General features: G+C 45.1%; 1 protein-coding gene across 1 annotated transcript; it reads left to right on the forward strand.

Annotated features, from left to right (window-relative positions):
* Positions 1-436: 436 nt before the first annotated feature.
* On the forward strand, positions 437-3,060 carry MSC (musculin). Its single transcript, XM_017544514.2, has 2 exons — positions 437-1,284; positions 2,099-3,060. Exons 1-2 carry the CDS (start codon positions 751-753, stop codon positions 2,183-2,185), a joined length of 621 nt encoding a protein of 206 aa, XP_017400003.1. The 5' UTR covers positions 437-750; the 3' UTR covers positions 2,186-3,060.
* Positions 3,061-12,622: the final 9,562 nt, after the last annotated feature.

Consider the following 12,622-nt stretch of genomic DNA (forward strand, 5'->3'; position numbering starts at 1 on the left):
AAAGGAGGAGGAGGAAAATGAGAGGTAACTTGTGCATTGTTGGTTGTTGTTTGCTTTTTCTGTTATCCAGTAAGGCTTGGGTGGACAGTCATACATCATGAGTGATGAACTTGAAAGCTGAGTTCTACTGGAAAGACTGGCAGGTAAACAGAGGTTGGGAAACTGTCGTCTCTAAGTATCTCGTAATCTTCCCCACTGCTAAGATTAGCTGGGGGTGGAAACAGGGTCGGTAGGAAGCAGCTCTGCCTCGTAACTCCCTCAAAGCTCACTTATCCCGCACAGACGTGCTGAAGGTCCGTCGGGCTTCAATGCCCAAATCTCCACTCCGCAGAGACGTCCTCTTCCCCCGCCTCCACCAACCGCTCCTCTGCACGCAGAAAAACGGTCCCCACCCCTTCCACGCCTCTGCCCCACCTCTTGCCCCTCTTTCCAACCCCCTCTTCTTTGCCCGGAGTGGTTTGTTCCAAGGAGTACAGATAAATAGTCTTGTCAAAAGGCGCAGCTCACCGCGGTGCGAGCGGAATCTGGACTTGGGCGCCAACTCCTGGTCCAGGCTCCCCGGGGTCAGCGGCTGGGCGCACTAGCTCTCACCGCCCACCTCGCTTCCGCACCCGGCGCTTCCCGGCCTGGGTCTTTAGTCTTCCTCTGAGCGCTCCCTGGCCTCCGCCTTCGCTAGGGAGCCGAAGGCGGAGACAGCGACACTGGCCAGGGGGAGGAAAGCGGACGCGTGTGGGCGAGGGGGACAACGCGATGTCCACTGGCTCGGTGAGTGATTCGGAGGACATGGAGCTTCGGGGGCTGCAGCGAGAGTACTCGGTCCCCGCCTCCAAGAGGCCGCCCCTCCGCGGCGTAGAGCGCAGCTACGCCTCGCCCAGTGACAACTCATCCGCTGAGGAGGAGGACCCCGACGGCGAGGAGGAGCGCTCCGCTCTGGGCGCAGGCGGCGGCGCGGGAGGCTGCAAGAGGAAGCGGCCCCGTGTGGCTGGGGGCGGCGGCGCAGGTGGAGGCGCGGGCGGTGGTGGCAAGAAGCCACTCCCGGCCAAGGGCTCAGCCGCCGAGTGCAAGCAGTCGCAACGGAACGCGGCCAACGCCCGCGAGCGCGCCCGGATGCGCGTGCTGAGCAAAGCCTTCTCCAGGCTCAAGACCAGCCTGCCCTGGGTGCCCCCTGACACCAAGCTCTCCAAGTTGGACACGCTCCGGCTGGCTTCCAGTTACATCGCTCACCTGCGGCAGCTGTTGCAGGAGGATCGCTATGAGAACGGCTACGTGCATCCAGTGAACCTGGTAGGGGCGCGGCGCGCTAGGACCTGGGCGAGGAGATACCCAGGCCGCCCTGGGCGCCGGGCGTAGTCAGCCCGCAGGGAAAAATTCGAAAGAGGTGGAGGTTCTGGGACAGGAAACGAGAAGGCCAGTTTATTTTCTCCCAAATCAAGGGAGTGGCCAGCCATTTCCCTGGAGAAGAATCAACCATCCGTGTGTGTTCACATCGTTCTGAACACTGTACCCCAGTGACAGCCATTGGCTAATATCCTACTTCCAGGGTAAATCTTGGTTCCAACTCAGGCTACCGCTGGGTTGCAGACTGATGGCAAATCTCCCTTGCCCAGCTTTATCCAGCTAAGGGTCTGGCAGGTTTGAATCCGCAAGCCCTTTCTTAAGGAGGGAAGGCCGAGCTCTATAAAAGAGCCTTTGCAATTTTAGAAAAATTGCTTCTGCAATATAGTAAAGTTTCCCCACATGGGATTTGTCTGGAAAGTCCCTCTCCGATCTGCCAGCTCTCCCGACTTGGGAAAAATCCTGTCCAAGCCCAGTTCCTACTTGGAGATCGGAGTGGATGACAGAGTGTGTGTGTGGTGTGTGTGTGTGTGTGTGTAAGGGAAGGGAACTAAATGATAGAAATGATAGACTCTCAAAGTCGTATGAGTTTCACCAAATTATCTGCTGGCAAAGTCCAGGAAGAAGCGTAAATGGATACGGCACGTTTCAGATTATCAGCATCCAGTAAAATGAAAATCCTAGTTCAGAGAGAAGACAGAAGAGCGGTTTCGGTTTGAGACAATCGTTTCTCTAACATCTGACGTTCTTTTTGATTTTACAGACATGGCCATTCGTGGTCTCGGGACGACCGGACTCTGACACCAAAGAAGTTTCTGCAGCCAACAGACTATGTGGAACCACCGCTTAAATCGGACTGGAACTCACTTGATGGGATTATTCGTTAAATGCGAGCATTCGGGGGCCAAGGAGAGAAGAGAGAGCGCGTGAGATGGGAAGAAGCTGTTTCCGTTGGATTCTCCTTGGCCCTTCCCCTGTCCCTGGAACTGTGAACCGGTGGCTGTCACGGCACAGCCCCATGGCTACAGCTGCCACGGATCTGGGCGACCACCCTTTGCCTCTCCAGAAAGAGCCTCCTTTCGTGTCGAGAGCGCGGGACGCAGGTTCACCCTCGGGCCCTGGCTCTGTAGACTAACCCTCGGCTGCCGCCCCCGCCCACGCCTGACAGCCCAGGGGTCCGTTCTCAGCGGAGCCAGATTCATCGCACACGTGAGGGACAGTTCCACACAGCCCGGGCAGTGCGCGGTGACACAATGGTTAAGGAACGGTTAGAACGTGCTCTACATCTGCTTTAAAGACAGAAGTCTAGACGTGAGATCCGCGTCGGCCGGGACAAGGTTTTAAGTGGCAAAGAAGGGCGAGTGACCTCTCTGGGCCAGGTTTCCATCCCAGCATCGTGCCCTCCTAACGGGCTGGAGGAGGCCCGCTGCGCGTGGGGTGAGGTGAAGACACACTTCCCAGACCACTGCAGGCGGGTTTTGCCCGGCGCGCTTCGGGCCCTCGGGCCTCCCTGCCGGGTGGCCTCTTCATTCCGGTCGCCTTCCCAAGCTCCCGGCTTTTTCTAATGAGGCTCAGGCGACTGTCTACCCTCTTTACTTCTAAACTGGAGCCTCCCCAAGCTCCGACGCTCCAACCTGGCTGGGCCTCTTTCAGGGCTCCCTCTCGGCCCGTTCCTGCTCCTACAGCACCCCCGCTCCGACTCCAGACTCTCCTCGCAGCCCCCCCCCCCCCCCCCCCCCCCCCCCCCGCGCCCCCCCCCCCCCCCCGACTCCAAGCTCGGGCGCCTCACCCCCAACAGCGTCTCCAGCCGCGCAGGTTCTTCCCCCACCGAGGAGTGCTCAGGGTGGGCGGCGGGACCCTAGCAAGTGATCCTGCGATAGGGAATGCGCCCCTGCCCCAAGGCTGCACTACCACAGGAAATAACATATGTAAATAAATTTATTTTTTTATGAATAATAAAATGCGCTGTGAAAACTGTGTGCCTTTTGGAGGCGTCAGGATGTGGTCTTTGTTATCCTTTACTGAGAGGGTTTGGCTGTAGAAGTTAACTTTTAAGGTGCTGGTCTACTCTGGACAGAGCGGTGGGTCCTGGCGGGTGGAATGGTGGCGATCACTTTTGAATCACTGCATTTCCAAACGTCATTCTTTATTAATCTCTATGATTCTGCTGCTTCTCTGCGCCGGGCTTCCTGGAAGGCCATAGCTGGAGGCCTAATAAAAGTCTTAAGAGTCTTGAGGCCCCGGCTGTCCTGACAGGCATACAGTCTTCAGGCTAACACAGGTGTACGTCTCTCTTAAACACACACGCACACACACACCGGCACACATACACGCGCACATACACAAAACACACACAGCAGCTACTTCAGCCTAAAGCACACTCCAAACCTTACAATTACCAGTAGTTACAAAAAAATCCCTAAGGCCCACCCACAGGTCTCCAGTGTAACTGGCAGAATAAAACCCTAATCTAAGAAGCCAATTTGTATTTCAACTGTGCTTTTCTTTTTTCAAATGTTTATATAGCGTTTTAAACGTACACCGATTTTCCGTGTTATTTTCTTCCATTTGCACTGCAATTTTTGTAGGAGGTAATAACTTGGAAACTCCATAATACAATTTTTAAAACGGCTGGTTCTTTTAAAAGCAACATTCTCTTTGTAGAACATTTAGAAACATGTGAAGGATAAAACTACATTAACAACTGCCCACCTTGGGGTTCTGTCCATTTTGTGTAATTGAAAGCCAGTTTTCTTGACCCTGAGAGTGAAAATACAGCTGGATTTTAGTTCAGAGGTAAGAGGGAGAGTGGGGAGAATGACTTCCTATTTTGAGCTAAATCAACCAAAATGGTAAAGAACTGCCTTCTGACAAGATTGTGGGGCCTTTGTTCATAACCTGGGAGGGAACCTGCCCTGGGGATCCAGTCTTACATCAGCCAGTGTCTGTGGTATCAGGGGCTTTCTGACAAAAGGGAACCTGAAGTAACCTGTGGCAGGAACCCCTACCGTGGTTAAAAGCACATCAGCGGTGAGCCCTGTGTAGTGGGTAGACAGCTTCTTGAGGGTTTCTGCTGGAGGCCAGATCTTAGTCAAGGTCATCTCCAAAACGTCCAGCAAATAAGGTTCTTTTTAAGGAAAGGAGGCAGCCCAGTGTATGTTGGTTAAAGAGAACCTGAGTCTACAGAACATGGCTTGAAATTCACACTCTGCCATGGGATTAGTGAGCATGTGCAAGTTACAGTACGAACACCTCTGAGCCTCAGTTTCTGATTCTATAGAATGGTGGTCACCACAGTGCGTCCTGGAATATTTCCTTAGGAATAAATATGATAATGTATTTAAACAAATCTTTTAATATGCAGTGAGCAGTGCACTAAATGCTATTCAGAAACGGAAATCCAGAGGCAGAGGGAACCACTTCGGCAAAGGGGCAACAGGGAACACGAAACAGGTTGGGCATTCTGGAATTCAGTCTTTAAGATTAGGTCTTGTTTTGAGATGCTTGGATTACAACTGTGAAAGAGAAATGTCTCACAACAGTGGACAAACAGAAATACAGAAAACCAGAAGGAATAGCTATATTTGTAGTGAATACAAATAAGAACAAGCATTTGAATAAACAAGGAAGTATTTGGGCAAATTTCCATAAGTGAAAGAATAATATTTAAAATATGTGTTTCTATAATTATATTCCTTCAGGCCACTTCGGGAGTAAACTCACAGATTTTCTGTCTTTAATCCCCAATTAAGGTGGTGCTTTCCACTGACTCACATGCACAGGGAGTGTTGCACTGCAACCCAGAAATGCATTTTAATGGCCACTTTATAGTTCTACAATTTAAAAGAAAAAAAATAACTTTCTCAAGAATGTTCTGCTCCACAGTTTCTATAGAAAGTCCAATGCCAGGAATTATGTTATTTAAGAAAAGAAGAAGAAAAAGAAAGAGGCCACTTTCTAGTAAGTTCCAATGAGTTCATGTAAATTTTACAAGCTTCTGTGCATGTGTTGCTGTTGGGAGAGACCTTTAACATCTTAAACCAGTCTTTCTTCATCTGCTATGAGTAGAGTGTGTTCTAAGTGGTAGACAGGCATCCCAAAGACTCTCATCATTTTCCTTTAGATATTTGAGTTTGGGAAATGGGAGTTGGGGCTAGAGAAGTGGGCAGGAAGTGGGGTAGGAAGGGGGCTTACCAGAAAAAAAAGTGAAGTATGTGCTTAGGGTTACTTCAATTTGATTATACTGCTGTGAGAGAAAAGATGAGAGGAAAGAAGTCTAAGAAATACGATGTACAATGTGCTAAACAACAAACAAAATGAGTAAATTGAAAAATACTCTTCAGGGGGCTTTTTGAGGGACCAAAGCATTATTATTAGTGATGCTGACTCAACCGAAGAGAACAAAAATCCCCTTCCACAGACTCTTCCTAAGATGAATATCTGAAAAGAAAGGCTTTCAGCACTGTAATTTTGAAACATTCAAGCGTTTCTCTTGGTTGTGGAGCTGAATTGATTTTGTGCATATTCTTTTGCACTGGGCTTCAAGTTACAGTTTCACTTTAGTCTGGCAGCTCTGTCAACAGATAGCAACAATGACCCTTAAAATTTACAAAAGACTTTACAGTTTTTTTTCCTGATAAAATGCCTAGAAGTGAAAAAAAATAAGGAAACATCTCTTTTCTATTAAAAAAAAAAAACACAACTAAATGAAATACATTCAAATGTAATAGGTATTTGATAGATAATTTGGTTGATTACTTCTGAAAATATAAAAATTAAAACAGTAACTCAGAGTCACATTTAGAAAGGAGAAACAAGGTAAATTGATAATTCACTTCTCACTACCAAGCCTCTACCTTGTGGGAAAATCCACTAGGAGGTACCAGATTGGGTCCCTTGTAACTGACCACCTGGTCCTATCTCCTTCCGGTGTGAACTCCACATACCCACTTGTGGGCGCCCAGGGTGTTTGCATCAGTGCACTCGCCACTCTCCTTCATCCCCTTCTCTGTTGTCTTCACATTTTTTATTATTTTTCTTCCTTCTCCCACAACAGTGAAAGTTGATTGAGAGAAATCCTTCAAACCCTGGGCTCTAAGAAGCTCCAGGAAGTAAACACAGTCAGAAATCTACACGTAGTCAGGTAAACTCAGGTAGCATTTAGCAGCCTTCTGCCTTGTTGGTTCTGCTACCACCAAGGTAGTTCTGGGTCAGTCTTGAGATTCTTCACTGCTTGTGGTAAAGGAGATCATAGAGCAATTAAAAGCTGGAGCTTTCATTTGGTGAAACTGTGATGTCTATATGGATTATTACTAACTTTTAGCAGTAGAGCAGGAGGGGAGGGGGATCAAGAAGCTTTTATCTTTTACTTTGCTTTGTTTGTTGAAAAAGTTTGTATATTACTTTTGGAATTTGTAAAAACTCATTTAAAAAAATTCACAAATTGCTGGGTCAGATGTAGTGGGTTCCAGTCCCATGTTTCCTGGTGCTGCATCATGCACCTTAGCTCCCCTGTAAGGCAGGAATCATTCATTCAACCTCATGCAATATTTTAAGAATGAATTACATGAAATGATCTCATAAAGCACTTGGGAAATGCTCCATAGATGAGAATTAAAAAAAAAATCCTTGATTTTCTTTCTCTTTCACTTATAATAGTTTATGTCCTTGATCCTCTGAAAATGTATCCCATAAGTCCCTTTTGCCATTTTATCACCTTGCTCTTTTATGCCACTTTCCTATGTTGACCTCTCTCTTGTCACTTAGGAAAAATTTTCATAAAGTTTCTTCCTATAATACCCAGCATCAAAAATTATGCATGAGATTTTAAAACTCATTTTGGGGTACAAGGTAAACCAATGAATTTTGTTTTGATAATTTATTTTCAATTATTATGGATACATAATAGCTATATGACTTATGGATTACATGTGATATTTTGATACAAGCATACAGTGTGTAACAATCAAATCAGGATGATTGGGGTATTCATCCCCTGAAGCATTGATCATTTCTTTGTGTTAGGAACATTCCAATCCCACTATTTTAGTTATTTTGAAATATATAATAAATTATTGCTAACCATAGTCACCCTATTGTGCAACTGAATACAAGCTCTTACTCCTTATCTAAATGTATTGTTATCTGCATTAACCATGCCCTCTCTATCCTCCCTCCTCACTACCCTTCCCAGCCTCTCACAACTAAGATTCGCCTCTATCTGTGAGCTCACATTTTTTAACTCCCACATATTAGTGAGAATAGTGAACTTTAAAACGTGGTACATATACACAATGGAATATTATTCAGCCGTAAAAAGAATGAAATTCTATCATTTGCAACAACATGTATAGAAATGAAGGTAATTATGTTAAGTGAAATAAGGCCCACTGATGGATTTTGATGTTACAGAGTGCCACAAGTATGTTTATCTAATTTTGGATTTCATGAAATTTTACAGCCAACATTTCAGAAACTACAGTTATGGAGTTTTGGTGTCATATCAAAGAATATCCACAATTACTTGCAATATCCATTAAAATACTTCTTCCCTTTGCAATTACACATCTTACTTCTTTCCTCTTACAATTACACGTCTTCGTGAGGCTAGACTTTCAACCAAAATAACATATCACAGCAGATTGAAGCAGAAAGCAGATATGAGAATACAGCTTTCTATTAAGTGAGACATTAAAGAGATTTATTTGCAAAAATATCAAATTATGCCACTCTTCTCATCAAAATGTTTTAGAAACATTGTTTATTTTTATTAAAAATGTTGTTTACATTCACATGTAATTAGCTTATTATTTTTAAATGAATTAATAAATATTTTTGTTTGGTTTTGATTTCTGATTTAATTAAGAGGCAGGGTCTCACTGGTTTTGATTTCTGATCCACTAAATATCAAGAGATATAAGCCAGCTACATAAGCAAATGCTTTTAAGGGTTTTTAATAACTTTTAAAAGTATAAAGAGGCTAGAGATCAAAAAAGTTTGAGAACGAGTGGCCTAGATAATTCTTAAGGCTCTTTTCATTGATAAGAGTTAGTAGTGTTTTCCTGACTTTGTGGCAATCTCAGTAGGACAGCAGCCTGTAGATCAAGTCTAGGTTGGATATGGGAATAAATATTTCATCAGAAAGATTGGCTACAGAGGTTAGGATAATGACCTTGATGAGTGAGGCTTTCTCCGTGAACATCTGTGTAGTCTAGCCAGGCAAATCAGTAGGGCCAATGCCTGAGCTGGTTTCCTGCAGTCTGCACTCAGAAGGCTTTCTGTACCACCTCCTACTCCTTCTGCCTGGTACCCATCTCTCCTGTCTCCTATGTAGGCCCTTGAATTTTGAGACTTTTTAACCTCAGAGCTGGAGCTGGAATTCAAGTGAAAGGAAAAGTGATGCCCAAAACCCAAAACTCTAAAATTCCATTTCTTTTGCACATATGTTAATATTCTCTGAGAGCTATGTTAGGATCATAACATTACATCATCCTAACAAAGAAATTTATTTCAAGAATCTTGGGAATCACCTTCATTAACCCTCAATAAAGAGCATTTTATCTTTAGGTTTGCCAAATGGCTGACAAATATATTTGCTCATGCTAATATAGATTAATTTTTCTAAGGTAAGCCACTAAAATAACTAAATGCCTTGACACGCAATTTAAGTACAAAAGAAACGAAAATAAACAACAATTACAAAAACCCAGGGAATCCTCAAATGTTTTGGAAGCAAGCTTTTATAATGTAAAGAAAAGAAAAAATTAAAAAATCAAGGACATGAAGGCCAAGAGATTTGAATAATCCTTAAAGAAACTGTTCCAAGAGCTAGGGAGGGGGAAAGGAGGATCCCTTGGGCAAAAGTGACAAGGACTCTGATATGGTTTGGATCTTTGTCCCCTCCAAATCTCACATTGAAATGTGATCCCCAGTGTTGGAGGTGGGGGCTGGCAGGTGGTATTGGATCATGGGGACAGACCCCTCATGAGTGGCTCAGCTCCCTCCCCTTGGTGATGAGTGAGTTCTCAGTACACACAAGACCTGGTTGTTTAAAGGAGCCTGGCACCTCCTCTCTCTTGCTCCCTCTCTCGCCATGTGATGTGCCTGCTCCCCCTTTGCCTTTTTAGCATGGTTGTAAGCTTCCTCAGCATCTCATCAGAAGCAGATGCCAGTACCATTCTTCCTGCAAAGCTTGCAGAACGGTGAGCTGAAATAAACCTCTTTTCTTTAAAAGTTACCCAGTCTTCGGTGTCTCTTTACAGCAATTCAAACAAACTAACACAGACTCCTCAAACAAAATCCAACTAAGGAGCACCTAAATCATAAATGGCAATGCTCTAAGATGTGTAAACAAAGGCCTTGGGAGCCTGAGAGAACAAGGTGGGTAAACTAAACGTAAAAAGAGAACAGCACCGAGAGTGATGGGAAATACCAGAGTTATAACACAGTTCAAATCTCTGCATTGCCAGAGGTACACTGCTAGCATAGGCTAAATGCTATGCTCCTGAGTCGAGCATTGTGGGTGTTTCTGACAAGGCACTGTATTACTGGCTTTTTACATGCACAGACTCTCTGGGAATCTCTAACCTTTATGCATTTTCATTACAGGTTTTCCCTTAAATTGTGGTGATGAAATAGGCGAAGCTATCCAGCTTGTCGGGATCGGTCTTCCTTTGACTAATATTTCTTTGGAGACTCGAGGAGGGATGAAGTTGGCTCTATTAAACTATGGGGTGCCTAGTCACAAGGATGGTCCTCTGTGAACCAGGCCCCCCAGTCTTTATGTCCTGTGTAGGGTTCACCCAGTTACTTGCTTTAACCAATAGAAAGGAGGCAGAAGTGATTCTGCTGGTTCTGGCCTAAGCAGTAAGGGCTAGCAGCTTCTTCTTCTACTTACTGGGGCCCTTAAACTTCCATGTAAGAAATCTAACCAAGTCCCTAAAAACACCAAATGGAGAAACCATCTGAGAGAGAGATGCCCTAAGATCACACTTGAAAGAACCGAGGAGCCCAGCTGACAGTGCAGACTCAGGGCCCAGACATGCAATCCCAGGACCCCAGGACCCCAGGGGTGCCAGTCCAGCCAGCGATAGAGTCGTCCTAGTAGAGTTAGAAAAAGTCTCACAGGACAGATAGCAGAGGTGTGCTGTTTCCACCAGGTCCTGTCCTACTTCCTGACCTACAGAATCATGGAAAATGAAATATAGTTATTTTAAGTGACTAAATTTGGAGTTCTTTGATACTCAGTAATAAATAACCCAAACGTACTGTCACGTAAATTTTCACATCAGCCATTTATTCAAGAAACATTTTTTGATCATCTGCCATGACTCAGGACAGTGCTGGATAGACCAGAATGAATGAGAGTTGCCTCTTCTCAAAGAGCTGTAAAGTAGGAAAGGACAAATGGCCCAACCATTGAAATGCAGTGTGCCAAGGGCTATGACAGAAGGTGTTGCTGTGAGAGGAAAGGCAGAAAGGCACAACCGCCAGCCCTACACTGTCACGGGAGTCTTCCTAGAGAGCCGACTTGGGCAGTGACTGTTGGAGGGTGCTGGGCAAGGCAGCGGGAGGGCACGCCAGAAAGAATATAAATGACAGCAGGCTGCCATCACTAACCAGCAACAGGGAATATCATCTAGGATGGTGGTTAAGAGCATACACTCTTACAAGTGACTTGAGCCTCAGTTTTCTCACTGTAAAATGATGATGTAATAGAAGCTACCCGATGGCGTTGTTGGGAAGATTAAATGCAATACTAGAAGTAAAATATTTAGCACTGTACCTGGCACATAGTAGGTGCTTAGCAAATGTTAGTCTGTTAGTATTGTCATCGCCATTATCATCACACTGAGATGACCTCCATGTTCTCTGGATAAACTTTAAGCAGGTGCTAAGAGGCCTATCCCTGACCAGACTTTCTCATTTTCCCTTAAAGCTGAAAGATAGGAGCCTTTAATGGATTCTGTTTCAGTTCTCCTCTGAAAAGGTTGGCCTCTTCAGAATTTTCAAAATCTCAAAGTATTTATTTGCATGACAATCAACACATCTGGCTCATGCTGGGGTGAGGGAATAGAGGGTAAAGTACATTTGTATGGTCAGGAGAGCTGGCTAGAAGCTCTATCCAGTAGATTGATGGTACGGCCACCACAACATATCAGGGTTAAAGCAACACCAACAATAGACACCGACTCAAGTGGACTCTCAGGATGCTTCCAGCTTTTCAGCTCTCCTGGGATGGATCCCAGAACCTCTGCTCAGTCACTTCAGGCAATTATCCCCTGGCTGCTAGACTAACAGCCTGTGACAAAGGGAGGGAAATTTAAGACCCTATGACCAGAACTGTTTACTAGCAGGTCCAGGATTAGAATTCACAGACTCTGAGTTTCCCCTTGGCATCCAGCCCACCCAATCTGAAGGACACCAGCAGATAAGAATTTGGCACCATGACAGCTAGTTCTCTGCAGCTGTTTTCCATACACACTGGCCAAGTGCCCCGGAGCCCACATGGGGTTGCAAGTGGGGCGTTCTCAGAGACCGACTTGTTGGGTGGCCTTGGGCAGTTTCTCCGTCTTCCAAGTATGATTTCTCACCTAAAATGAGGGGTCTGGGCTAGATGGGGCCTTAACGGCACGGCAGTTCTGAATGAGTGCCCTGCTTACTATGGGTCTTCTAAACAGCACCGATTATTTCCCCTGTATTGCTCGTACATCGCAGTACGGGGAGGCGAAAGCCTGAGAAAATGAACAAAGCCAACCTACACTTAAATGTTTTATGAGGTTGGTACAAAAGTAATTGAGGTTTTTGCCACTGAAAGTAATGGCAAAAGCCTCAATTACTTTTGCACCAACCTCATAGATGAAACTCAAGCCGTTCAGATCTCTTTTGACTTGTTCTGCAGAAGATCTGTAATATCTGTATGTAATTTCACTGTTGATGATAAACTTTGCCACAGACTCTTCATTTCAGTGACAAGTATTTAGTCTTACAAAGGTAGAGAACAACTTCTTCACTTACACAGAAATCAAATGAGCACAGAAATGACGGCACTTAAAACTATTTTACTCTCAAGACAGACATTCCTTAGTGTTTAAAAAACCCTAACACAAGATTTGTTCAGGACTTTTAACAAGATTCTGTGATTGTGTTTGATTTGCTCCGGGGTAAAAATTAGAGTTAAAAAGAAATTGAATCCAAATAAGTGAACCCTCAGCAAAAAGTATAATGTAAAAACAGCTACTTGTTTTCTTCAAACTCCCGACAGCCTGGGAGATGCTGAAATACGACC

This window comes from Cebus imitator, unplaced genomic scaffold, assembly GCF_001604975.1.
Source record: "Cebus imitator isolate Cc_AM_T3 unplaced genomic scaffold, Cebus_imitator-1.0 Scaffold9, whole genome shotgun sequence".
In the NCBI taxonomy this organism is placed as follows: Eukaryota; Metazoa; Chordata; class Mammalia; order Primates; family Cebidae; genus Cebus; species Cebus imitator.

Bases quoted from the DNA above. Each gene is read 5' to 3' on its own strand.
- MSC (XM_017544514.2), top strand. From the start codon at position 751: ATGTCCACTGGCTCGGTGAGTGATTCGGAGGACATGGAGCTTCGGGGG. The intron at 1,285-2,098 runs GTAGGGGCGCGG...TTGATTTTACAG, and splicing joins ACGTGCATCCAGTGAACCTG to ACATGGCCATTCGTGGTCTC.